Below are 27435 nucleotides of genomic sequence, written 5' to 3' on the forward strand. Positions count from 1 at the left end.
CCAGCAGACCGATATGGACTCAATTAGTCACACGTAGACGTAGACGGTACGAAGTTAGTCTTGGTGCAAGACGTTTCTCGTTTTCTTTTATCACGCACACCGCGGCGAATTCACCGACACCGCGCGCGCGCAACGACTCACCTGACTTAGGCCGTGTCCGAAACGGCGACTTCGGCTACAGCTACGGCTAGATCGCGCGCGTCTGCCTATTCTTCAACACTGGTAGACGCGCTGATCTAGACGTAGCTGTAGCCGAAATCGTCGTTTCGGACACGGCCTTATAGTCCACTCACCGCCGGTGAGTGGACTATAAGTCAGGTGAGTCGTTGCGCGCGCTGTCGGTGAATTGGCCGCGGTGTGTGTGAAAAGGAAACGAGAAACGTCTTGCACCAAGACTAAGACGAAGTGTAAACAGCCATTCTCAAATATGAATCCCTATGGAGACATTTTGTGTTCTTTCCATTATCAACTTTGTACACAAAATTCTTTGTGGAGCAGCCCGGTCTTTAGTATTCCCCCTATGGGGTCCATTTATTTTCACTTTTCCCCCTGTGTCTCAATAAGGTTACCGAAATGTGGACACATCGACGAGAATTGTGTTACATCAGTTTGTTTTATTGTTATGAGATATCGCTAACTCACAAGGCCGGATGCGTCCGGCCACTTCAAGGTGAGGGCTACACTTAAGATTTGAGCTGTCGACCCAAATCAACTGCCAACAGATACCTAACAGGAACACAGTTACCTACTCCTGGAGGTTAAACAGGGTTACCCCCTTCACAGTCCGTAAGGATGTAGGCATGGGTATCATCCACTAGAAGCCTGGTTGGTAGATCAGAATGCACTACCTTCCCAACTTGTTTTTACGAAGCTAGTTTATTTCACCAGAGGCACACTGCCAGCCTACCTGTGGGCGGAAACAGGGATACCCCTTCATAGTCCGTGAGGGGGTCATCCACTAAGAGCCTTGGTATGGCCATGGAGGTAGCCCACCTCCATGGTATGATGGCAGAATGCACTACCTTCCCCAAGTGCCTTGCTCAGTGGTTGATGACAAGCTACAAGACGCGTTTCGGGTTTGTATTCTGTGAATCATTCGCAAGGGTCAAACTGCCGGATCCCTCGGATGCCATTTCAGGAACCACCTTGTTGTTTCCACCTCGACGACAAAGAGCCAGCTCCTTAAGGGCCTTCCGGAACGGTCTATTCCTGACTGTGTAGATCAGAGGATTCAAGCACGAGTTCATGACGACCAAGATGACACCGATGTGGTAGTAAGGATGAGTGAAGTCAACATCAATGCCCATCATGAAGCAAAAGAACATGGTCTGGTTGGGACCCCAGCAGATGGCGTAGGTGATAACCACGAAGAGGAGGGTTCGCTGGAGCTCTTGGGAAGCCTGGGCTTGCCACAGCTTACGTCGACTCCACTTCACATCTAAAAACAATAAAAACAAAACAAGGCCAGGGTATGTTATAAAAAGTCATTAGAGATAAAATGCGCCACCAAGAGTTTGCCCTGGAATGACAGGGGAAAGTGGATATCGTTTGCAAAGTACATTTAACATTGGAAGGGTGAGAATCGATCTATCTGAAAGGCCAGTTGACTATTGGTAGGTCAGGTCATTAGTAAAAAGGAATAAGGGATAAAGTGCGCCACCAAGATTATAAAATAAATAAAAAACAACTTAAACATTTGAAAAGTGAGAATACAATATATCTGAAAGGCCAGTTGACTATAATATGTAGGTCAGGTTATGTAATAAGAATGATTTTAAGATAAAGTGCGCCACCAAGAGCCTGTCCTGGAACGACAGTGGGTTAGTGTATTGTTTCCAAGTACATGTAGATTTAGGCCCCTTGGCTTTAAACATGAAATTAAAAATTCATTGTATCTTAGCTAATGAGTGCCTACTTTGAAATTGACCTCGCGGTAAACTCTTGGTGGCGCACTTTATTTGGCACCAACCTCGCTACCACGGCCAGCGCGCCGTATAAATACCTCTCGTCGCTAACATTATGACCAAGCAAGGCATGCTGGGGGAAAAATGGCGCGGCGAGATCGATCACTCATGGGAACAAGGTTGCTGTAGGACAGAAAATACTGCGTAGGCACAGACACAATAACACGAGTAGGCACAGTCACAATAATATATTTGTTTTCAGTTTCGGCTGGTAACAAAATCCCTGTTTGAGCAATTTTGTTCTGTGCTGAGCAAGTTGTTATGCTTTAAAACAGGCTTCATAAATTTGGGCCCTGAGCTATTCCATTCTGTCTCACAATCAGTCAGAAACGATCTACGAACTAATTTGGTTCTAAATGAACCGATCCCACACTTGTCATCATCATTGTAAAACGTGACCAGTCTTGACATGGACACTTCCGTGTTATGATCGCAGAACTAATGACATGTGACCGTCTGTAATGAAGACCTTCAGACAAAGTGCACTTTCGACGCCTCGCTTCTTCTATAACTCATCCGTGGGTGGACATTCAAAGAAAGATTCGCTTAATTTCACTAATTGAACACAAACATAACATGAACAAACATGACATGAACAGACATGACACTCATATTTTTGATCCTATAAAAAATGAAGGGGATGTGGTCTGAACTTCATTATGTGTTGAGTTTTAATGCAGTGTTCTTAATAAACTGGGGCTGGCACCAGGACTGATATGCGTTTTAAAGGATTTCAGAAAAAGTGTCGTTTAAAGGGGAGGTATGCACGTTTTGGTGCAAACCATACTCTTAAAGACAGTGGACACTATTGGTAATTGTCAAAGACTAGTCTTCACAGTTGGTGTATCTCAACATATGCATCAAATAACGAACCTGTGAAAATTTGAACACAATCTGTCGTCGAAAGTGCGAGATAATAATGAAAGAAAAAACACCCCTTGTCACACGAAGTTGTGTGCGTTTAGATGCTTAATTTCCAGACCTCAAATTCTAAACTTGAGGTCTCGAAATCAAATTCATGGAAAATTACTTCTTTCTCAAAAACTGCGTCACTTCAGTGGGAGCTGTTTCAAACAATGTTTTATACCATCAACCTCTCCCCATTACTCGTAATCAAGAAAGGTTTTATGATGATAATTATTTTGAGTAATTACCAAAAAGCTTTTGGTTTGAAGGATACATCAGCTTTCATTAGCATAAAGCACTTTGAGAATCATTTTACCTATGAAGTAGGCCTCAATGTGGTTATATGTAAAAAAAAAAATCAGTTTTATGCAAATTTTTTTAATCAGAGAAGCGTTACCGCAGTAAAGCCCGGTTCATACTTCCTGCGAATGCGAACGAAGCGAATTTGACGTCAAAGGGCTATACAAATAAAATAAAACCCCCCACAAAGGTATACCTTATTCATGATTCAGTCATGGATAGCAATTTGGATCTACTAAAGTGGTTAATATCCATAATAGTTGCTTTCGTGGTAATCTTGACTACATTTTTTTTTTAGAGAGAAACAAAAATGACAGCAACCTTGACGGCAAGGTTTCGTGTGTACGTCATACCCTCAGATTGAACCGTAGCCAGTTGAGATCTTCGGATTTGTTGCTCAAGATTTTGGCATTTCTATTATCATTTGTGCAGTCACATTTACTAAAGTTGCATCCACTAATTTCCGGTAGATAAAAAGGAGGGGAATTTACAAGCCCAGCCCTTCAAGTGCAATTTGTGTCACTATCCCAAAACGTTCAATGACGTTAATACATTTCTAATAGTGGTCTGCATAATATCTTTCCGGAGAATTTTCAGTTCAGTACTCAACTTTGATAAAATAAACAAGGCATTGACATTGACCTTTTTACTGTCGCAGAAATTCCTCTTCGGAATAAAGACACCCATTTGTTGTTGACTTGCAATGACGCAATGACTGAAATATTGCTCCCAAAAATTATCAAGCAAAATACAATTTTACACCATTTTAACATGAGGGTTAGAGATATATTGCCCCCACCCAACTTTCACGAGGACTCTATCTATTTATCAAATGAATGGTGAGTGCATCATTAAAACAAAATGGACCTTGGAGACCTTTCATTTTGTATGTCAAACCCTTTAACAATTGCAGTGCTTTGTGGAATGAGGGTCAATTTTATGCATTAGTCAGACATTAAGCATACACAAAAGAAGACCCTCACATTCACATGGTTCTGAGTCGAGGTTTGAAAAGGTCTCTGAAGTTTGAAAGTTTGTCAAATCCTGCTTATAAATAATGTCAAATAAATTTTCTCGGGTGCTGAATTACCCCTTAAAAAGATGTCGTGGCCGAGCGGATAAGAGCACCGAACTTAAGCTCTGGTGTTTCTGTTCAGCAAAGTGTGGGTTCGAATCCCGGTTGTGACGCTTGTGTCCTTGAGCAAGACACTTAACCATAAACTTCTCTCCACCCAGGGGTAAATGGGTACCTGTGAGGGCAGAGTTGGTTCGTGCGCGCTACATATTTGGCGACACAGGCTGTATACTCCCCTGGGAGCTGAGATGGTTTAAGGAATGATTTAAGGCCCAGTGACCAGGGGTAATGATGTTGAAGCGCCATGAGCGTCACTGCGTGACGGACCTGACCGCTATATAGGAAGTCACTATATTATTATTATAATGATTAAACATTCGACTTGACAACTATATCGCCGATTGCAGGTTTTCACACACTCGTGTGTAGGTACACATGTCAGCTTATGGGGGTACTTTTAGCATGGGGGTGAGGGACGAGTCCCGAAAGCATACTCGCCGTCGAAATGTAGCTGTATATTGTGGTCCCGCGTGCGGAACAGGTTGGGGAATGCAGAGCATCACAAGACAATAGTTTTCTGGTGATTGCACGGGATTGGGACTTGAGTCATGTCTACTCTATCCTCGGCTCTATATCATGGAGAACCTTTTAATATATTCAGAAAAGTAAATTCACATTCATGTCAACCAACCTGCTTGTTGTTGAGTGATCATATTCACTTGTTTCTTCAGAGCAGTAATCATCTTCCACTGTACAGCAAACATTAGAATGAGCGGTCCAGCATAGTGCATGAGGTACGGATACACCCCCATCACAATCCGAACCTCCTCACTTGGCCAGCCGTTATATTTACAGTTGTCATCCCCGTCCAGTTCGTACACAAAGAAGAAGTACAATAGCGAGCCCAGGGCTTCAACCCAGACCAAAAGAATCATGACACTGGTCTTCCGAACTGTGAAGAAAGTCTTGTATTTCAGCGGGTAGACTATAGCTATGAATCTTTCCAAGTTGACTATGACTAGACTGCCAATGGAAGCAAGCATGCAAGCCCATTGCATGTACTTACTCACATAGAACCGGCAAAGGAAATCGCCGAAGGGACCTCGCATGGGCGGAGGGGTGGGGAAAACGTTCACTGGGAAGGCCATGATGCACACTAGGATATCAACCACAGACAGGTGCACCAGGAGTTGACTGGTGTTTGTGCGGAGAGCTCGTACACGCGTCAGTACGATGCACACCAGGATGTTGCCTATGATCCCCGCCATGCAGATCAGGGCATACGCAGTGCGGACCACTATGCTGTTCTCGATCTCACCCACAGCCCATCCCGAGTTCGAAGAGGGTTTAGGTTCTGGTAACTCAGTCGAATACTCAAAAAAGGATGAGGCATTATTGTCATCCATTGCGATAGTTGAGAGTTCTCGCCAAACAAATTCTGCAAAAGAGGAAAAGTATAATTTAGAATTTGAGGTCTCGAAATCAAGCATCTGACAGCACACTACTTAGTTTGACAAGGGTGTTTTTTCTTTCACTATTATCTCGCAACTTCGATGACCAATTGAGCTCAAATTTTTACAGGTATGTAATTTCATGCATATGTTGAGATACACCAAGTAAGAAGACTGGTTATTGACAATTACCAATAGTGTCCAGAGTCTTTGATAGATGTTAAATTTGCATCAAGATAAAGAATATTATTTTGGTTTTACCCTTACACCGATGTGTTAGCACTATACTCAGTTCTTACCTAAAAGGCCTGTGGAAAATAAAATTCCAACGAATCCCACCCGAGTAATATTATACCTTTGATTTTTTTCCACACATCTCGAGTAAGCTTACTTGGTATACAGTGCTAACACACATCGTTGAAGGGTAAAAACCAAAATTAAGTATAATCTTACCAAATTCAAACCGACATTACAAATCTAACGAACCATCGGCAACCAATTGTTCAAAACCTCGAACAAGTCAAATACACTCAAAATATCAGTATGTATTAAAAACCGCACCACAATTGCTGATTGTGACGTAGACTATAAAGGGAATAAAAATGCAAGGTTTACAGCCAACCTCTACCCATAACCATTCATGGATACAGAGCAATTTCAATTCATGCATAAACAGCACAAACCAAAGTCTACACGTCATGTTGATCTCCATGATAAAATGTCCTAAAAACGTCGAGAACCTAAAATATCTGCACGTTAAAAACAAACGAAACTGAACTTTGAAGTACCGGGCCAGCAAGTTTAGCCAGGAATTTCAAGACAAAATTAAACGAATTTAAAAAATTTCATTTTATAGACTTCTCGATCTCCGTGTCAGTATTCAACTTAAAATCAAATTAAAATAATTCAGCACAAAAAAAAAAATTTTTGACGTCACTCCTTCAAAAATAAAACCGGATCATGGTCAATTGCGAGGACTTCAGTATTACATTTCAAGATCATCAAAACGACTAAGAGCAGATTCCCTTGTGACTTTCAGACAGAATCTAAAAAGGTTTTTGAATGAGTAAAATTCAGCTCCATTCTTCAGTGCACAATTAGGAGAACATCCAAACAACCTCTACAACATATGTAATCAAATTATATCTTTTATTGCAAACAATGGGGCTTGGCCGGCTGTAATAAAGATTCTACGCACGTTCCTATTACTTTTACTTGACTCGAATGTGGTATTGAATTGAATTGATTTATGGTGAAATGGTTCATGGAGTTATTAAGACAAAGTATACCTTTGGTTTTTGAGACCATTTGATTTAAAACAAATCCTTTATGTGCCTGTATCCTATTTATGGATGTACTCTCTTAATGCAAAAGGGTGCAAAAAGCACTCTTTGAAGAGCTAAATGGACGACAACTCTTTTTCAAGTGGTCTTCCACTCTTTTAGATTAAAGTTTGCATCTTTTGGAGTGATGTTTCACTCTCTCCTGAAGTGAAACCCATAAAAGAGTGACCTAACCACCACTCTTTACATATCAGGTTTCTAAGATATCGCTAAAAATCCAGAGCAAATGTCCACGCATGAAGAATAATCCTTAGAGATACACTATGATCTGAGAACGTATTTGCAGTATTGCTTCTCAGATTCATATTTCGGGGGAAAACAGCTGACATTTTCCCATAACCACATTACTTCGAAGTGAAACTGTTCTCAATACTTTCCAAACCTCCGGTAGACTTCTAAGCATCAAGTTTTTGTTGCCATACTTTATAGCTATTTTCTCTTCTGATTTTCAGACAGAAGTTTACTAAAGAATTTCACTGGTGTTAATAGTCCGCTATTAATCGAAAATTTGTTTTCCCTGATACAATAGGCTTTTCAATCTATTCTTTGATTTAAAAGCAGTTTTTAAACCATGATAAATTACATTGTCAATTAAAAAAAAAAGTAATAGGCCTAGTATACGAAACACCCTCAGAAAAAAAGACAAAAAACTAACTAAAACAAAGACTTTGTAAGTGTTTGCCTGCTGTTTCAAAAATTTCAGGTCGTTTTAAATATTGGTACATTTCCCTCTCAAAGCAAGTTGGCAAAATTTGCCCCCAAAGTCCAAACGATCCGCAAGTCTCAAAGAAATATTTGGTAAAAAAAAACCATCCCTTTGCCGATTCAACCAGCAAACATTATTAATAATACCGTCACACTGCCACCAGTGCCAATAAACCAGTGGTGTTAAAAGGTAAACTCTTAAAAATTAATGGCATCCACAACTTTTGGTTGGAAACCGGCTGCACAGCAGCTTTCGATTGTATATAAAGAATTTTTTAGAAACATTCCCTTGGAAGTAACGTGGTCTTGTAAAAACACATAATCTTTAATGATGCAAAATTTGAAGCTGTGAAGCATTAATGTCAGTAACGCTTCTCAGATTGTTGATTCCAATTTTATTGCTTCGGATTTTCAAAGACATCTCCAAGACGCGAACACCATTTGAAATGGAGGTTACACGATTGTCAGCTGTAGTTAATATACGATTAAACAAACCGAACGGTCCAAAAACCAAAGGTATACTTTGTCTTTAGCGAAGAAGGTCCCAACAAATTGCTTAATACACTCTCACTGCCACCAGTGCTACACCAATGGGGTTTAGATAATTAACTATGTGTCATAAGATTACAGGATAACGGAGGCTTACCTTGCAAGGCCTTGGTGGTTTCCTCACTCGTGCATCAGCTGGCCTAACGCTTATGTGTGCTGTACGAACAGGGCACTGTGACTTTATACGACGTACGAGGCGCCTGGCGTAAAATGTCTTCATCAACCGATCCGACTCGAAGTACTACAATACATTGTAGGTTGGCAGTATGCGAACCAGTGCGCAGCAATTCCACGAGTGCCAATTAAACTGGAAATCATTAAGTAGGCAAAACCAACTCCCAAGTGGCAACATATTATAAATAGAGTTTCAAACTCGTGAGAAAGACAGGGTGCTTTGGTTTTCTTGAATAAACAACAAATCATTTTTTCGTATTCTCTATGGAAATAATAATATCATTATTTAAAGGCATATTATTGATTAATTGATTTTTACTACGTCTTTATAAATATTACTCCCTTATGAGTTTAAGTCAACGAAACGTTTTTCAATAAGGATACTTTGCAAATTATGGTGACCTACATAATGGCAGCATTACAGATGCAAACAAAATGCATTAGGTAAACGGGCAAGACAATAACGTACTTGAGAATCATGATAAGCCCTGGGGTTGACGACGCAAGGAATGTCTTTCAATGTGAGGATGTTAACCTTGAAAATAAAGATTGGAATAAATAAATACCTAAATATGCTTGAAAGTGTCCACGACGAGCGGCTTGTGGACACGATGGATCTATAACAATATGGTTTGACGGACGTAATGGAGTATGGAATAACTGTTCGACAGAAACAATGGGTCGGACAATAATGATTGGATGGACAGCATTGGTCTTTCTTAATAGTTTTAGGACACAATGGGTCGGACACAATTGTTTGTTGGACGCAATGAGTCGGACATAATTCGACGGGAAACAATGGGTCGAGCGATATGGTTTGTCGGACATAATGGGTTGGACAACATATGGTTTGTCGGACATAACACGTTGATAAATGGTTTGTCGGACACCATGGGTCGGACAATATGGTTTGTCGGACATAATGGGTTGGACAATATATGGTTTGTCAGACATGGTTTGATAAATGGTTTGTCGGTCACCAATGGTCGGACAACATGGTTTGTCGGACATAATGTGTTGAACAATGGGACACAATTGGGTGGGCGGATACAATGGGTTGGACAATACGGTTTTTCGGTACGGCAAATAGTTTGACGGACGCAATGGTTCAGACAAAACATGGTTTCTTGGACACAATGCGTCAGATATGGTTTGTCGACCGAGACAATGGTTTGGATAAGCCATGGAGGTAGAAAAAGACTACACCCATACGTTCACTTAAGTATTCCCTGAGCAATTGTTCACGTGACCACTACAAGTTGAGAGTGAGACTTTGGGACGCTAGGTGGCAGCAGACTTACCAGGTAAATTTCCATTGTTTACGCAGTTCTGAGCATGCGCACATGACCGAGAACAATGGATTTACCTGGTAAGTCTGCTGCCACCAAGCGTCCCAAAAGTCTCCCATACTTGTCTCATATTACTTTGTACACTATACCATTCGCCAGTAAAGCTGATTTTGTTGAAAGTACAACGCTTTGGCTCGATGCAGCGTCCCAGGTCGAGACAGTGACACCTTACTCTTCATAATCGGATTATATGATGGTAAACCACTGAGTGCATTAGCAAGACACATACAGACTATGTTGACATTAAAGACCACTCCACAGCGTATAGGACGCCCCTCCAAATGACATACCTCAAGACATTTTCAGGTTATATTGAAGCCTGTTTTTAAAGGCATATCTTTTGATGCAAAGCCGTTCGTCCCGTGTGTTGTGTAACGCATGTAAAAGAACCCATTGCAGTTATAGAAAAGAGAAGGGGTTCGCCCCGGTGATCCTGGCTGTGGCTGCTGTATGCGCCTTAGCACCTTGTAAAAACCCTTATAAGGTGCTAAATAATTGGGTCTCAGAATTCATCAATGCAACTACCTATCTTTCTGAAAGTTTGTATATACTCAGCGCCTTGAGTACCATGTTTGGTAGATATGGCGCTATTATAAGACTTCGATATTATTATTATTATTATTATTATTATTATTATTATTATTATTGTATTATAATATTATTACAAATAATTGTTAGCATAAAAACTGACTTGGTAACGAGCGATGGCGGAGAGCTGTTGATAGTATAAAATATTTTGAGAAACAACCTCTGTGAAGTAACTTAGTTTTTGTGAAAGAGGTAATTTTTCACTCAAATAATAAAACACTTTTAAAAGCCTTTTATTGTGCAAAAAGCAAACAAGTAAGGCAACAAGGGTGTTTTTTCTTTCACTTTTCTCTTGCAACTGTTGGTTTGTTATTTTATGCATATGTTGGGATACACCAAATGAGAATACTGGTCTTTGACAATAACCAAAGGTGTCCAACTACTTTGTTTTGTATTGCTTTTATTGTAATTTTCTGCGAGTATATAGTTTGTTTTGCACACATCGGTGAAACCAAATAATGCATACACTGATAAAATAAAATAAAACATTTACGGCGCTTTACCTGGCAGCTAGGGTGCCAGTTCACAGTGGCAGTTTTGCAAATTACCCCTTTAAGGCACAATTTACAAATCTGTCACTGTATACTGTTGCGTCGAGTTTAGAGGCATGAGGTGAATAACCCTACATCTAATCAGACCGGTCTTCGGCCCTTACACTGATGTGCACCCTGCCACTGCCTGCATGCCCGCGGGGCTGAGGGAAAACTTAAAATTGCTGTGGCACAACGAAAAGATTGGATTAGGCCAAATTGGAACTTCTTGCTGTAATGTCACCCGTAGGAGATGCACAATCTGTAAAGACCCAATCGAGGACAAATAAGCTTTTTTATTTTAAAGACGTGCACTCTCATAAATAACTTAAAATTAGGTATAGGCCTATATACCATATTATAAATGATTAATTATTATTATTAGTAGTAGTATCTCAGTAAGTCATCATCCTACAATCCTAGTCGACACCTTTACAGTTTGGTACTAGTACCATTTCAATAATGTCGTCCTCCAAAGAAGAACTATCCTGAAAAGTCGACAACCTTTTTCTGTCACAACGTCGCCAAACTGAGATGAATCAACTCGGTTAGTCGACATTCTACTTTTAAACTCGACATCAGTCGACAACCTCAGTAAGTCGTCAACCCATATTCGGTAGTGGTATTTCAATAATGTTTTTGCCCGATGAACTGTATCTTGGAAAATGGACATCCTATTACACAACCATGGCGTCTCCTAAACTTCAAATATACCATCATGGTAGGTCGACTACCAACTTTCAAAGTCCAACTCCTAAAATTAAAGTCGACATTCTTACAGTTCGGAATTATGTCGTCATCTCAAGATAAACTATCTTAGAAAGTCGACACCATTTTTCAATCACCACGTTTCGAAACTGAGATATACCATCTCGTTAAGTCGACAGCCAACTTTAAAAGTCGACACAAAGTCAACATCCCCTAATCGGTAGTACTGGATCCATAATACCATCGTCCTAAGATGAACTATCTGGAAAGTCAACATTATTTTTCAATCTTGACGTCTCTAAACTGAGATGAATCAGTTCGGTAAGTCGACATCCTTTTTTCAAGGTCGACAATCGGTAGTACATTCTCAATATTGCTATCGTCACAAGATGAACTTTCTGGAAAGTCGACACCCTATTTCAATAATTACGTCTCCAAACTGAGATACCATTGCACTAAGTCGACATCCCACTTTCAAAGTCGACAACCTTATTTCAATGTCGACATCATACATTCAAGATGTCGTCACAGTGAGCTCTTCTCAGAATCTCAACAAGTTGGATAGCACAGCAAGAACCCCGTATCCGTGTAGCAACCGATATCCAGGGATCGATATTGCTTGAGGTCGGTGCGTATATTAAAATGCGCGTTTGTGGCTCAATTCCAGAAAAAATCAATTAGTTCAATTTGGTGTTCTCTGAGCTTGAATGGCAAAGGGTATGCGTATTTGCGTGTTCACAATAAACCTTCTGCAAGGCTTCTGATCGTTTGGTAATCAGTCTTAAAGGCAAGTATACCTTTTTTAATCCTATAGTTTTAATCCGACTGTTTTAATCCTATATAAATGTAGATGTATACAAAAAACTAGCATGTGAAAACCACAATTCAAAGGTGGTCCCTTTAAAAAAAAAAAAATATCGTTGAAAATCAGGAGCTGCTGTAGGTTTCTCCAAATGTTTTTGTTGCCTTTATTTTAAGGGTGATTACCAAACTTATATACCTTCCCTTTAAAATGTATAGCAATAAAAACTTAATTGGTTAGAAGTACAAACATATAAATAAATATTTAAATAAATAAATAAATAAACAAATAAGCGGCCTCAGTTGTACAATATTTTTTTCAAAACAAGTAGTACCGCCATGCCGCCATTGTCAATAAAATTATATTAAAGAGTCATAAATCATAAATCATAAGTCATGAAGTTTCGTCCTCGCAACCCCAAATGAACATTTGCCGCAAACGCCGAACCCCTTTGTAGTTTTCTAAAGGTTAATTTATACTTGCGGAATTTGAACGACCAGAATAAGTAACCCAACCACAGAAATGAAAACAACGTTCAGAAAATCCGTTTAAAAGGTTGAATAAGTAATCGACCAAAATCAAATACTCTAGATTGTTATGATTTTGGAAGACTAAGGACGCAAACGTCATCGGCCCTAACGTCCTCATGGTGAACCTTTCGCTCTAACTACGCTGCAACGAGAATGAACATGCATATTTTCGAATTCGATTGAACCTTTAAACATTACACAAACTCCCCTCAAGTTCACAGTTGTAACATCCAATACGATTCATGACAAACTTAAAGGCAGTGGACACTATTGGTAATTGTCAAAGACTAGTCTTCTCACTTGGTGTATCTCAACATATTATGCATAAAATAACAAACCTGTTAAAATTTGAGCTCAATCGGTCGTCGAAGTTGCGAGATAATAATGAAAGAAAAACAAGCCTTGTCACACGAAGTTGTGTACTTTTAGATGGTTGATTTCGAGACCTCAAGTTCTAAACTTGAGGTCTTGAAATAAAATTCGTGGAAAATTACTTCTTTCTCGAAAACTATGGCACTTCAGAGGGAGCCGTTTCTCACAATGTTTTATACCATCAACCTCTCCCCATTACTCATCACCAAGAAAGGTTTTATGCCAATAATTATTTTGAGCAATTACCAATAGTGTCCACTGCCTTTAAGCTAAAGAAAATTTTGACTGAATGGTTACTGTTTGGTGGGGTCCGTATCCAACCCTTAACCAAGCCCGAGCCATAACCACACAGCCTCGATAAACACCAACTTGCACTGCACTGCAAGGCACCGACACCCCAATACAGGTCTTGTATGTGGGCCCTTCAATTGTATTCTCCTTGCTGAAGAAATTCTCTGAGGGTAACGTTAGAACAAACAAAAAATCTATGGACTGTGAAGGGGGCATTCTTGTGTTTTAGCCGCATGAGTGGCAAACGTGCTCTGGTGGCATGCAGTTGATTTGGGTCACCATCAGTCAAGGTGTATCCCTCACCGAAGCGCGTCATCCCGCTAGTACTTTATAACAACACGTAGCATACACAGTACAGTGCATGCTGCGCGTTCGCCGTCAAAATGCGGAACAGGTTATGGAATGCAGAGCATCACAAAACAGTATTTTCCTGGGATGGCACGGGAATGCGACTTGAGTCAAGTCTACCCTCATCTTAAAGTGGCCGTCCGGCCCTGTGATATTAGGCGACCTTTCATAAAAAAAAGTGAAGGAAAAAAAATAAGATAGATTTGCCTTTTCTTTTGCAAACAGTAACATCAGATTTATACACTTATCTGAAAGATAATATCTTTTTAGATGTGTACTTTGCGTTAATGCAGTCAAGATTTTCTCGATGCAACCTTACCTAAAATGTGTGTCTGTGAGGTAAAACCTGCGTCACAAAACACTGCTCTCTGTGAGATGAGCCAGTGCAAACGTCATAGGTGCAGATCGAATTACCATGGCGTAAGGTTATATGTTTGTACACGTTAAGGCCAGCGGAAAACTGATTTGATTATGCTACAGAATTAACACCGAAAATAATGTATATTCAAGGAAAAAGAAAGAAAAAACACTCATTTTAGTAACTGGTAAGGCCCACAAGAGAGAAAACGTTGCTTTTTTTGCCGACGTTTATTCTTCGTATGGGCGCAATTTTGTTTTCCATGAATTTTGTTTTTGCGATGGGCTTCTATAGTGACAATGGAGAAACACCATTAGTGCCGTTTTGTGGGTAATATTGCGTAAACACAAAAAAGAGAGAAAAAAAAGGAAAAAAATGAATTTAGACGACATACACGTATTGGTAATACAAGTGAAAAGTAGCAATCTGAGAAAAATGGCTTTTCAAAGTGAACGAGTTCTAAATTCCAAAGTTGCAGGATATTTTGACTAGTTTCTTGTTTAGGTTTGTGCCAACGCATGAATTCGAAATGTACTACAACACAAAACTTACATTAAATCTAGACATACATTGAACATTTAGGTCAGCGCGGCCACACACAAGGTTTGTGTCTGTTCTTGAAAACGTTTTTGTTCACACAAGGTTGGAGCAGTTGAGGAATGGGCTCCTTAAAGGCAGTGGACACTATTGGTAATTGTCAAAGACTAGCCTTCACAGTTGGTGTATCTCAACATAAGCATAAAATAACAAACCTGTGAAAATTTGAGCTCAATTGGTCATCGAAGTTGCAAGATAATAATGAAAGAAAAATAACCCTTGCCACACGAAGTTGTGTGCGTTTAGATGGTTGATTTCGAGACCTCAAGTTCTAAATCTGAGGTCTCGAAATCAAATTCGTTAAAAATTACTTCTTTCTCGAAAACTATGGCAATTCAGAGGGAGCTGTTTCTCACAATGTTTTATACTACCAACCTCTCCCCTATACTCATCACCAAGAAAGGTTTTATGCCAATAATTATTTTGAGTAATTACCAATAGTGTCCACTGTCTTTAAGCTGCAAGGTTAGGGCCGCGTGAAGACATAAGGTTGGGACTACATCAGTTGTGGGCTGCAGGTCAATTTGGGTATATTTTGGTACTATATGCTGGGCTGAATTAAATTATACGTTCGGGTTGCGTTTTGCAAGAGAGTTGTGGCTATGTTTTCAGACTTCAAAAGAATAGAGTAACATTGGTTTCTGAGATAACAATATTCAATTCAACCCTCTTCTTTAAAATAAACACGCCTCTAGAAATCTAATCAAATTTCTGTTGAAGGTTCAGTAAAACAATGCATTGTGACCTCAGAGGCCTCCAACGACTGTTTTTACATCAATGACGGTGTTTTAAAAGGCAACATTTCTTTTGATTATTGATGTTGCCATGAGAAATACAATAAGTGAACTTGCAGAATCAATGTTTTTCTTCACCACTAATTCTTGAAGTCTTTATGAAGAAATGGGTCCAAAACAGAAAACCATTGATACCGAACTGGAAAATGGACAAAGGGAACATGCATCTTGAACAGATGCCTAGGTTTGAGTAATCCGATAATCATTCGATTTTATTGGAAAAGAAAACCTTGAAAAAGCAAGTATCATTGTTGGTTATATACAAGCCCTTTTTTAAACATACAAAATTACAATGAAGGAAAATGTATACAGAACCGTCATTTCGCTTTTTAAGAGCATCTTAAATTTGAGTAAATGCCACTATGAAGTCCACGCGGAAAGACCAAGAGACCATCAACTTAAAGGAAGGTTGGTTGAAAATTGCTGTCCTTTTTCAAAAACTTTTTTTTCTTTCGAGTACGCACTTCGCACTTGATCAGGGGTGGGGCTAAGATAGTTACCCCCGGGTAAAACGTTTTTACCGAGAAAAGGCAGCTAACGGAACAACAGCGGGCTTAACTTTTGCGTACACTTTGTTCAGACGTCCGCATTTACTGACATGTTTACCACATTTCATGATGTTTGACCGTAGGTGTGAACCGGCCGTGCATATATTCCTGGGAAATAGTACTCCCGGGATTTGCAATTTGGGGTTGGTGAAAACGGTTGCCGGGGTGGCGGTTTTTCCGGGGAAATGGCTCTGTAGTGTGAAAAAGGCCTTTAGTGTGCGACTAACATAATATCTAGAATAATTCTTATGGTCCTCGGGATGCACACAACATCAACGATTTTTGTCTCTAATTTCTACTGAGGAGTTCCTTTCACATACAATCAAAGATAGCATGCTACGTGACAATAACACTTTAAAACGAGGGACACGCATTACCACAACGCTGCCCGCCCGAGGCTGATCTAAGAAACGGAGTCAGAATGCAATAGTGTTTCCAATTGGTTCAGGCACAACTAAATTGAATGATTTCTGCCTGTTAAATCCACTCAATGTTTTTCATTCCTAAAGAAAAATGATTGCAGCGGCGCATATTCCCACAAGTCAGTTTCCAATCACTCTCTGCGGCTGTGTATAATTATTTTTTCAAGAGTTCGAGAGACCCATGATTAGGTTTTGCGTATAACATGAAAACACACCTACAGTGTGCATTGCAAAGTAAATTATTATGTTGTTTTCAGTGACAACCTAAAGTTCAGTTTGATTTTGCGGCCTTTTTTGTAAAGTTGGTTCCAATTCTCTAGCCAAGATTGGAATTTGTCGAGACACCGCACGATCTATCGGTATTGAATAAAGGTAATGGTAAAAAAAAAAAAAAACCCTACCAAATCATACAACTAAAAGCAAAAAAAAAGGCACTGTCTATTTTTTCCCCTTTCTAGCCGTGTTTTATACTATTTATTTATTTATTTATTTATTTCAAATCTTCAGACATAATACACAATGACTACTTGGACAGGGGCTGTCAAGGTTAAAACAAAAATTTAAAAACTGTCACCAAGAAATGTGTGAAACCAGACCCCCGCCAACGATAAAAATATAATCAAGTGCTCTCTACCAAGTAAGTGTTTATGTTTGTTATTAACTTGTTGAGTATTTACCAAAAGTATACACTGCCTTTAAAGACACTGGACACCTTTGGTAATTGTCAAAGATCGGTCTTCTCACTTGGTGTATTTTAACATTATGCACAAAATAACAAACCTGTGGAAATTTGAACTCTAATGGTTGTCGAAGTTACGAGATAATAACGAAGTTGTGTGCTTTTAGACGCTTGATTTCGGGACCTTAAATTCTAATTCTGAGGTCTCGAAATCGAATTCAAATCATTATTTTAGTGAAAAATTACTTCTCTCTCAAAAACTACGTTACTTCAGAGGGAGCCGTTTCTTACAATGTTTTATACTATCAACAGCTCTCCGTTGCCTGTTACCAACGGCTCAACCAACGGCTCCCCCATTGCTTGTAACAAACTTAGTTTTTATGCTAACACTTAGTGTCTAGTGCCTTCGTTTGGTGAGTGGAATCACACGAGGAATATCTTAAGAAGTGATACAAGAAAAACGCGAGGACTTTTGAGTCCTTGTCCTACATCTTCCCCACGAGGGTCAGAAGCGGATATATAAAAAATAACAAACTCAAGGACATGGTGACTAATTAAGTTTGATTAATAAACAAGTAAAAAGCAAAGCAATTAAGAATGTATGTGCACTTTCTAATACAGTCGCTGGCGCCAACATCCAATTCCTCTTTTCTTTTTTTTCTCTATGCGGCTTTTAATCTTTTCCTCTACAGTTTCTAATCTTTTCCTCTACGGCTTCCATAAACAAGATTGAAATTCCATTGACACAGCTAAAAGCCAGGTTTTTCCAATGGATTGCACAACAGTAGACGTCAAGGCCACTATTTGTTCCATACATTGGTCTATCTATGTCATCTAAAAGGTTTTTTACGTCAACACGACGCTGCGTTTTTGAGCGGCACACACAATTTATTGTTCTGCAAGTTTTGAATTTGAATCAAGAACTCAGCCATTGCTCTGCAAGTTCTGAATTTGAATCAAGAATTCAACTGTGATGAATCACCTTCCAGAGCCTTCAAACCTTGACCCGAATTACAGTCACACACTTTCGTCAATTAAACAACAAATTGATTATATACGAAGTATTCTAATCGCAAGACCTATTTTGGTTTGTGAGCATTTCGTTCATTTGTAAAAAACAAAAAAAAACCAAACAAACAAACACACGACAGTTTAAACTGTTTTACTTTCAGGCACTTATTTAAAAGATAATTATATTAGGGGCTGTACAGCATAATGCAACAACCATCAGGAAATTAAATTGTCTGATTTAATAACCTTCCGCGTTGGTAGTTATCGAATTAGTTTATTTTAGTATACATTTTGGACACTATCTTGGAGTCGTCAAGGGAGTTACACAAGTAGAAAAAAATGTCATAACAAATTGTGTACTCCAAAAGCTTAAAGACACTGGACACTATTGGTAGTTGTCAAAGACCAGTATTCTCACTTGGTGTTTCTCAACATAAGCATAAAATAACAAGCCTGTGAAAATTTGAGCTCAATTGGTCATCGAAGTTGCGAAATAATAATGAAATAAGTAACACCCTTATCACACGAAGTTGTGTGCTTTCAGATGCTTGATTTCGAGACCTCAAATTCTAAACTTGAGGTATCGAAATCAAAAACGTGGAAAATTGCTTCTTTCACGAAAATTACGTCACTTCAGAGGGAGTTGTTGCTCACAATGTTTTATACTACCAACCTCTCCCCACTACTCGTTACCAAGTAAGGTTTTATGCTGATAATTATTTTGAGTAATTACCAATAGTGTCCACTGCCTTTAATGTTGTTTAAAAAACTTCATAGAAGAGTACTGAGAATATTGTTACGAAATATTTTTTTGGGGAAAATAAACAAAAAACGCCCTCTTTTAGTTTCATTACTCTGGCATAAAAATATAAATATGCAAAACGATATAAAAAGATACAAAGAAGCAAGATAGCGAAAAAATACCAAGCCAGTGAGTGGCGTGGAGGAACAGATGACCAACACCTCTAACAAAGCCGCCCTGCCACTCTTAACACAAACATACAAAAACATAAGATATAAAGACAGTAAAACAAACAAGAAAACAACCCAACGAAACAATCAAGCGAACACTAAACAAACGTACACAAGACAGACAGATAGGCAGACAAGACCAAAGACGGACACACAGAATTACAGCATCAGAATGCAGTTTACATTAGTTAAAAACTTGGATTAAAATGAAAGTATATGAAAGCTCACTACTAAGCACCAGAAATTGGCAGAAATACTAAACAAAAAATCGGTCACAATGGTTCATGACATGGTACTTTGGCTTGTATAACCCTATTCTGCAAAGCATAAATGCTTTGTATGCTCAGTTACTTTTAATACTTATTAAGCAGATGTATGCCAAATTGGGCCCTCGAGCTAGTGGCTGTGTACACTGCCACACCCTAGTAACCGGGTAGAGGACACCGTCACCTCAAGTATCATTATCGGCAAATCGGCTCCTCAATCAATCAATCAATCAATCAATCAAAGGGAATTTATATAGCGCGAAAATCAACCAAAATTGTTCAAGGCGCTCAAGACAGTTGGATGAATTTTACTTTTCGATACACTTGTTGGAATAGAAAACATTTGAGGAGTTTCTTGAAATGTGAATAGTGTTAGCATCCTTGATGTGGTTAGGGAGAGTGTTCCATTCTTTTGGTCCTGTATGTCCCTGTAACGGCGGTAATTTTTACAAAAGCAGGAAAAAGAAAATGAAGCAGTCAATACCCTAACCTTTCAATTTGTAAAGCTGTTTTCAAGAAACGCAACATGCTGAATAAAAGCAGCAGTGACCTGATGATAATGCATGGTTTGACCACTGTAAGAATCCTGGACGTTATCGAGTGAGCATATTTAGGCCTACAAGATAGTCTTGCACGTATAACTTGATGGAGGAAAAATGCCTCAAGCTTATCTGCACTTTAAGCAGGTGATTTCGTCTCCAGGTATCCTCTAATAAAGGATGTGGGTACTTTTTGTAAAACAAAACACAATGTTCACAGATCTGCATTAACTTTACACCTTTTGAAGATAATGATAGTAGAAAGCGTATCCTCAAAATATTAGTTGCTAAGGTTTTACTCATTTTTTGAGAAATGAGTAAAACAATATCATGAAAATACGTTTTTACATGCTAAAATAATTTTCGTCATGATCACCATTTAGGCGAAAATTGTTTTCATGACATTGTTTTACTCAATTCTAAAAAGCCACAGCACCTCAGCAAGTAATATTCTACTATCTTCAAACTGTAAGTTTAGTGAAAACCACTGGTGGACACTTTTGGTAATTACTCAAAATAATAATTACTGTAAAAAATATAAGCAAAGGTGTCCAGTGTTTTATAGAAAATTTAAAAGATAATTATCACATTCACATTCAACATTTTTGTTCACAAAGATGTTACACAACGAGATATTTTATTCGAGTAATAAACAAAAGATCGCCCAGTGAGTTTACTGACCCGACACTAAAATTAGGCCTCAAGCCAGTGGTCCAGTGTTAGTTTCGAGTACTGGAGGAGTTCATTGTATAATGACAAAATCGACCAACAAGGGTGCTTGAAAATAATTTCAAGCCTGACTGTGGAATTCTACGCTTTTGATTACAATCTAAAATTGGAAAGATTTCTTCGCTAGCAGTGTGAGCAAATAATTGCTTGTAGTAAAATTGAAGAAACGCACTCTCCGCAAGAACAAACAGCATCTCACTGCTGACCTGGTACATAAGTGAATGTATAATATGATTTAAAAAACCACTACTCAATTGAATGACAAAAAAATCTTACAAACATCAGCTTTCGAAAACTACGTTACTTTAAAGGGAACCGTATTCTCACAATGTTTTATACTACATCCCTCCATTGCTTGCTACCAAGTGAGTTTTTATGCTAACAGTGATTACCAATATAGTGTCAAGGGCCTTTAAGCATTAATCTAGAATCATTTCACTCCGAAATAGTTTGTGGTTATGGAAAAAGACACAAGTTTTTATCCCCCACATTTTGAATTTGAGAAACTTTATTGTCAACAAATATTACAATCAGTCCTTGTTAACAGCGCCCCCTGTGATGGTGATTTTGGGTGCGTTCGTTTAGCTTCCCTTGGTCGACCCCGGTGTGTGGCGTGTTTTTTTTTCCAGGACAAACGTGTGCAGATAATTACCCACGTTCGTCCTGGAAAAAAAACCGCCGCACACCGGGGTCGACCCAGGGAAGCTAAACGAACGCACCCATTATTGAATCACATTCGTCACTTCTTCAGAGCACAAGTGACTTCGAGGCTCGTAAATTACGCCAGAGATCTGTCTTTAGCCTATACGTCAATCCCCGCCCGTAACCACCTTTCACCTACATTCATTTCACATACACACTGGCTGCATGCAGACGATCGAAACGAAAGTGCAGCTGCCAAACATCACGCTGGACCAATAAAAACACAAAACTGGAAAGATTACGAACTGTCTTTATCCCTGACCAGCTAGTCTAGAAGACAAGCAGCTGAAAACGTTCGTTTACCTGAGGTTTGATACAGAGGGCGGTATCAAAAAGAGCAGGTTTGATTGGGGGTGGGGGATCAAATAAATCTAATTTCAACTCGATATAGGGCATGGTGTGTCTGAAACCGTCAGGACAAGCAGCTGAAAACGTACCTTTGACGACAGAGGGCGCAGGCAAGCAGGCTTGGAGATGAGATTGAAAACGATATACAAATAAATCAAACTTGGACTTGATCGAAAGAGGGCAGTATATTGATAACTTCTCTCCAAGAAAGAACAGTGTGTTCTTGTCCATTCATGGGACACAGTAATTGTTACGACGCATGACAGAGGTCGCCCTAGACTAAGTAAATAGATGACAGTGACAGTGTAGCCAGAATATCTGACGTCACATTCGAGGCTCGTGAATTACGCCAGAGACTGGCCTAGAGCCTACATCAAGATCATGACGGCCAAGTGGTATGGATGTACCGTTGATCTAGCATTCAAACTGTACATACACGTTTATAAAACACCATCATATTGATGTACGTATAGTGGCGTACATTATATCCAGTGATCTGGGGTCGATTTCACAAATGTAGTCCTAACTTAGGACTAGTCCTAAGCAATGCTAAGAGATAGGACTGGTCCTAAGTTAGGACCAGTAACTCATCCTAACTTAGGACTGGTCCTATCTCTTAGCATTGCCTAGGACTAGTCCTAAGTTGGGACTACCTTTGTGAAATCCACCCCTGGTTCTGTAAAACCATGGAGGTAAAACCAATACCTGTTCTTTATTAAGGATAAGGACATGATACTTGTCTAAAGTGTCAGTAGAAGTGTGGCAGATATGCGATCAAAATGAAGCAGTCGATGGCGCCCTGATCACATGCCTTCATCATCTAGGAGTCATCACCTATAGAGTCAGCCTAACCTACATGAGTGGTATTCTTTCATATTGAAGGGATTTCACGAAATTTTTAAGCGAATGATCCACATGCATGGATTGTATTTCAACACAGACAACCCTCTCCATCGTAATCTGTCCCGGTTCTTCGTACCGTCAACATTTTTTAATGAGTGTCCTCTTCGTTTTTCTTTATAGTAATTTATACGTATAGACGATGTGACCTATGTTTACAATTAAACAGCCCTCTGTTGAAAAAACTACATTTTACAACACTGTCCAAACTTCACCAATGCACAAACACACATAAAACGGTTTACGACTTGAAGTATTATTGTAAAATTATGCAAATTACTTTAACCTATCGACATTTAAAGTGCTCTAATAATATTATTAATTAAAGGAAAGCAAAAGGAACCTTCAGGACTACAATGGCTTTACTACAGCAACATTGCTTCATAAAAGATGGCCTTAATTTGTCAAAAGGCTGGACTTTCAATTTATATTTGACATATTTTTTTAATCATCGGTATTGCTGAAACAGAATGGTATTTACAATAAGGCATACAAGGAATACAATTGGAGAATGAATGAATTTTTTGACATTGGTATTTTTAGAAAGTTATTTATTTATCTCGTCTTAATAGTATCATTTGACATTGATCGAACTATAAATAACCAGCTTGAGAGTACTGTCTGTCTGTTATAAATATTTCATACGTTTGGATATTGAATTAAAAAAAACAGTGTTTGTTTCAAAATGTAGAAGCGATGGGATAACGCACAAAATCAGGAGCGGTTATGTCCACGCCGGAAAATTAATCCGCAATTGGAATACACAATCTAAAGAATCATTTGTGCATAAAACCCGTCTCGGATTGATATTTTTCAAGATTACTTTCTCTAAAACAATAACTCATGACGATGAATATGGTAACTAGGTTGCTAACCACTATAATGTAAAAAATTCTTTACTACCAATAAATGGCACTGGACGCTACTGGTAATTACTCAAAATAATTGTTAGAATCAAAATTTACTTCGATAACGAGCAATGGAGAGCTGTTGATAGTATACAACATTGTGAGAAACGGCTCCCTCTGAAGTTTTTGACAACAAATAACGCATAACGTTGAAATACACCAAGTGAGAATAAGCCAAATAGTGTCCAGTGCCGTTAAGGGCCACATTTCATTCAGATCGGGCGCTTTCGAGCTATAAAAACATTTGTTTTAAGAAATCAAATAGAAAGATATAACGATGAAAACCACCCATTTTATAGGGGATTTGGTGTGAATCATAATTCTACTCTTAAAACATCTTACAAATCATATGATTTCATAACAAACGTATTTTAAGGCGTTCGATTCAAAGGTGTGCCTTTTAAATTTTACCGTGAGTAAGTAACAATTTTAGGAATAAATATGAAATCTTCAACTCAGAAGAAAATCTGAAAGTCCGAGTAATGGAGCGTAGCTCAGAAAGTGTATCCGTGGGGCTTTTAAGCGCACCGCCCGGTTGTAGACTCCGTGAAAAAACATCGTCTCAACATGTTTTAATGCATGTCACAAAGGAATTTTACATCATTTGAATATGACGTCAAAGACTTGTAATTTTCTCCCCACTCTCGTCTTTATTGAAAACTGAGTGCATCAAAAAACTTAATTAGACCTTGGAGTTCCTGTGTCAAAGCAGGGTATACTTTTGGTAAATGTCAAAGACCAGTATCGTCACTTGGTGTATCCCGCATATGCATTAAACAACAAGATTGTGAAAATAAAGGCGCAATGGGAGATTTTGGAGCGCTAGGTGGCAGCAGACTTATCATGTAAATTCCCCTGGTTTACGTAGTTATGAGCACGCGCACATTACCGAGGCAATAGATTTACCTGGTAAGCCTGCTGCCACCTAGCGTTCCAAAAGTCCCCTATTGGTCATAGAGATTGCAGGAAATAATGCCCTTGCATAATTGTGTGCTTTCAGATGCCTGGAAAGGCTTCATGCCCGAGCCTTTCTCGGATTCAAACTTTTTGGTGAAAGTTACCTCTCTCTAAAATTACATTTTCTAACAATGATGTGAAATATCAACAGCTCTAAATTGATCATACCAATACTTTATTTGAATAATTACCAAGGGTGTACCTCCTCCCTTTAACATAGACATTTGAGGCGACCATCAAAACGAAGTCTTGGAAGCTGGCTTATTTCGTCGTGCCATGGCAAATTATTAGCAACTATCACACCATTTGGCTTCGAAACGATGTGATTAAAACATCCGTCTCAACTCCTTTAACAAAAGAGGGAAAACCTGAATGCTCCAGAACACTTCGCGGGACAATATTCAATAACACCGACAGACCAAATTCTACAAAATATTTTAATGCTGCGCTGCTGAGCCTTTTAATTCACCTGGCGGGGGCTTCAATCGACTCCCGTTGCATTGAATATGACAATTGATATTCCCCTTCGGACTTCGTTCTTTAAGAATCGCAGACATTTAAAACGGAACATGTATAGAGGAAGACTAGACAGAATTGTACAATCTTCGGAATCAGGCCATCTTATAGAAATAGGTTAAGAGGAGTGAAAGAAAACAAAATTATCTTTAAAGACAGTGGACACTATTGGTAATTGTCGAAATCCAGTCTGCTTACTTGGTGTATACCAACATATGCATAAAATAACATACCTGTGAAAATTCGAGCTTGATTGGTCGTCGGAGTTGCGAGATAACTATGAAAGAAAAAAACACCCTTGTCACATGAAGTTGTGTGCTTTCAGATGCTTGATTTCTAGACCTCAAGTTCTAAACTTGAGGTCTCGAAATCAAATTCGTGGACAATTACTTCTTTCTCGAAAAATACGTCACTTCAGAGGGAGCCGTTTCTCACAATGTTTTATACTACCAACCTCTCCCCATTACTCGTTACCAAGTAAGGTTTTATGCTAATAATTATTTTGAGTAATTACCAATAGTGTCCACTGCCTTTAAAGGGGGACAGTTAAAAGACGCAACTTATCTAATACTACATTCAAGGAGTGGAATATGTCATTATAATGTTGTATGTCTTCTTTATGAAAATATAACAACAAAAGCAAACAAACTGAACCAAAAAGCAACCCAACAAACAGAAAGATTGAAACAAAGAAACTAACCCAAAACATTAGAACTTCACTGTTTACGGCAACAACATTAGGCGTATACTAAACAATAAATGACCCTCAATGGGGCTTTTATTTGTCTCATTATAATGCCTTCTTTAAATAACACACTCAGCAACTAGCACTTTGAAGTCCTGATAAAAATGGGGGAGCGAAGCATATAACAAACCTCTTAGCACCTTTTAGAACCTTTTAATTGGGAAGGCCAATCCAAGCCATGGCACTCAATGAAAAAAACATTGGCATCGAATGCTTGGTCCTTATAAACTCGGACAAAATAAGATTAACTTTGACATTAGGCGCAGACCGCGAAATGCAAAATCAGTGCAAAAACAAGGGTATCCTTTTGTGCAAGCGTTACTCTCACAAATTATTTATTATAAAAATGCTAATATTTACGAAACGTTCGATTTTCTGCAAGGGACTTTGCCTTGACGTCACCGCGCAGCCATTTTAGGAGTCAAACGTTACCTTGCTCAAGGCGGTCGCAGTTTCACTCGGAAAGAGTTCTCAGGTCCAATGCACAATCTTTCTTAAAGGCATTGGACACTACTGGCATACTCAAAACAATTATTAGCATTTAAAAACTTACTTGTTACCTAAATTACTGTATAATGTATGAGCACGACGCCCGTATATTACCACTGCGCGCAGTTCATCCGCACTCCCGTATCACTGTTCGCATACGGAGTCCAAGTATACACCTCACACCATGCAAGCACTGCGTATACATGTGCATGTGTGCACGCATACCTTACGGATCCGGTTTGTGTGTATAAATGTTTTCTAGAGAATTCCGTTGTGGGGTTTAGGTTAAAAACGAAATCCCTAACGGGGTCCATTGTTTAATTGTCTAAATGCCCCACAAGGGTGCTACCGTAAGCCCACATAAACTGTACATAGCTAGCTCGGGTGGTAGCACCATGGCGCAAAGGGAAAACATAAATAAAAAAATTAATAAATACTAACAAATTAATTTAATTAAGAGTTGTAATAAAGATGTGTGTGGCACTGATTTTATCCTTCAAGAATCGTCGTCACAGTGTCTGCAAAAAACTGACCCACTTTCTCCAGGGGGAATTTACTGAAGGATACGCCGTGTGCAATTATGTTTTATTGTGCAATGGTGCATGAAGAATAAATATTCTTAGAGGGACTGGTCAAAGTTGCATTTGACGACGGGGCGGGGGCTTGCTCAAGCTTATAAGGGGTTTGGGTTATTTTTGTAGGAGATAGAACATAACACATTTAACATATTATGTACATGGTTTGAAGATATTTAATTTGCCTTAAAATATTACTCACAACATTTAGGAACAGTACATGTACATAATATGCGTGTATGATACACATGTAGACAGCAACTAACCACGAGGGGGCACAACAGAAATAAAGCTAAGTAGCCTTTCAAGGCCTTCGTGGCTTAGAATAAGCCGATGAAGTGACAATTCATGAATTTATAATGTTCTTGGTTTCATGATTTGTGTGGTCTCGACGT

At 38.9% G+C, this 27435-nt stretch overlaps 1 protein-coding gene across 1 annotated transcript; it reads right to left on the minus strand.

Annotated features, from left to right (window-relative positions):
- Positions 1-952: 952 nt before the first annotated feature.
- LOC139939012 (histamine H2 receptor-like) lies at positions 953-5651 on the minus strand. The gene is made up of 2 exons (XM_071934721.1): positions 4937-5651; positions 953-1438 (listed from the first exon to the last, which is right to left on the minus strand). Exons 1-2 carry the CDS (start codon positions 5649-5651, stop codon positions 1059-1061), a joined length of 1095 nt encoding a protein of 364 aa, XP_071790822.1. The 3' UTR covers positions 953-1058.
- Positions 5652-27435: the final 21784 nt, after the last annotated feature.

Source organism: Asterias amurensis, chromosome 6 (assembly GCF_032118995.1).
Source record: "Asterias amurensis chromosome 6, ASM3211899v1".
In the NCBI taxonomy this organism is placed as follows: Eukaryota; Metazoa; Echinodermata; class Asteroidea; order Forcipulatida; family Asteriidae; genus Asterias; species Asterias amurensis.

Excerpts from the sequence above, each read along its gene's own strand:
- LOC139939012 (XM_071934721.1), bottom strand. The coding sequence starts at position 5,651 with ATGGATGACAATAATGCCTCATCCTTTTTTGAGTATTCGACTGAGTTA. Across the intron at positions 1,439-4,936 it reads GATCACTCAACAACAAGCAG|ATGTGAAGTGGAGTCGACGT; the intron begins GTTGGTTGACAT and ends TATTGTTTTTAG.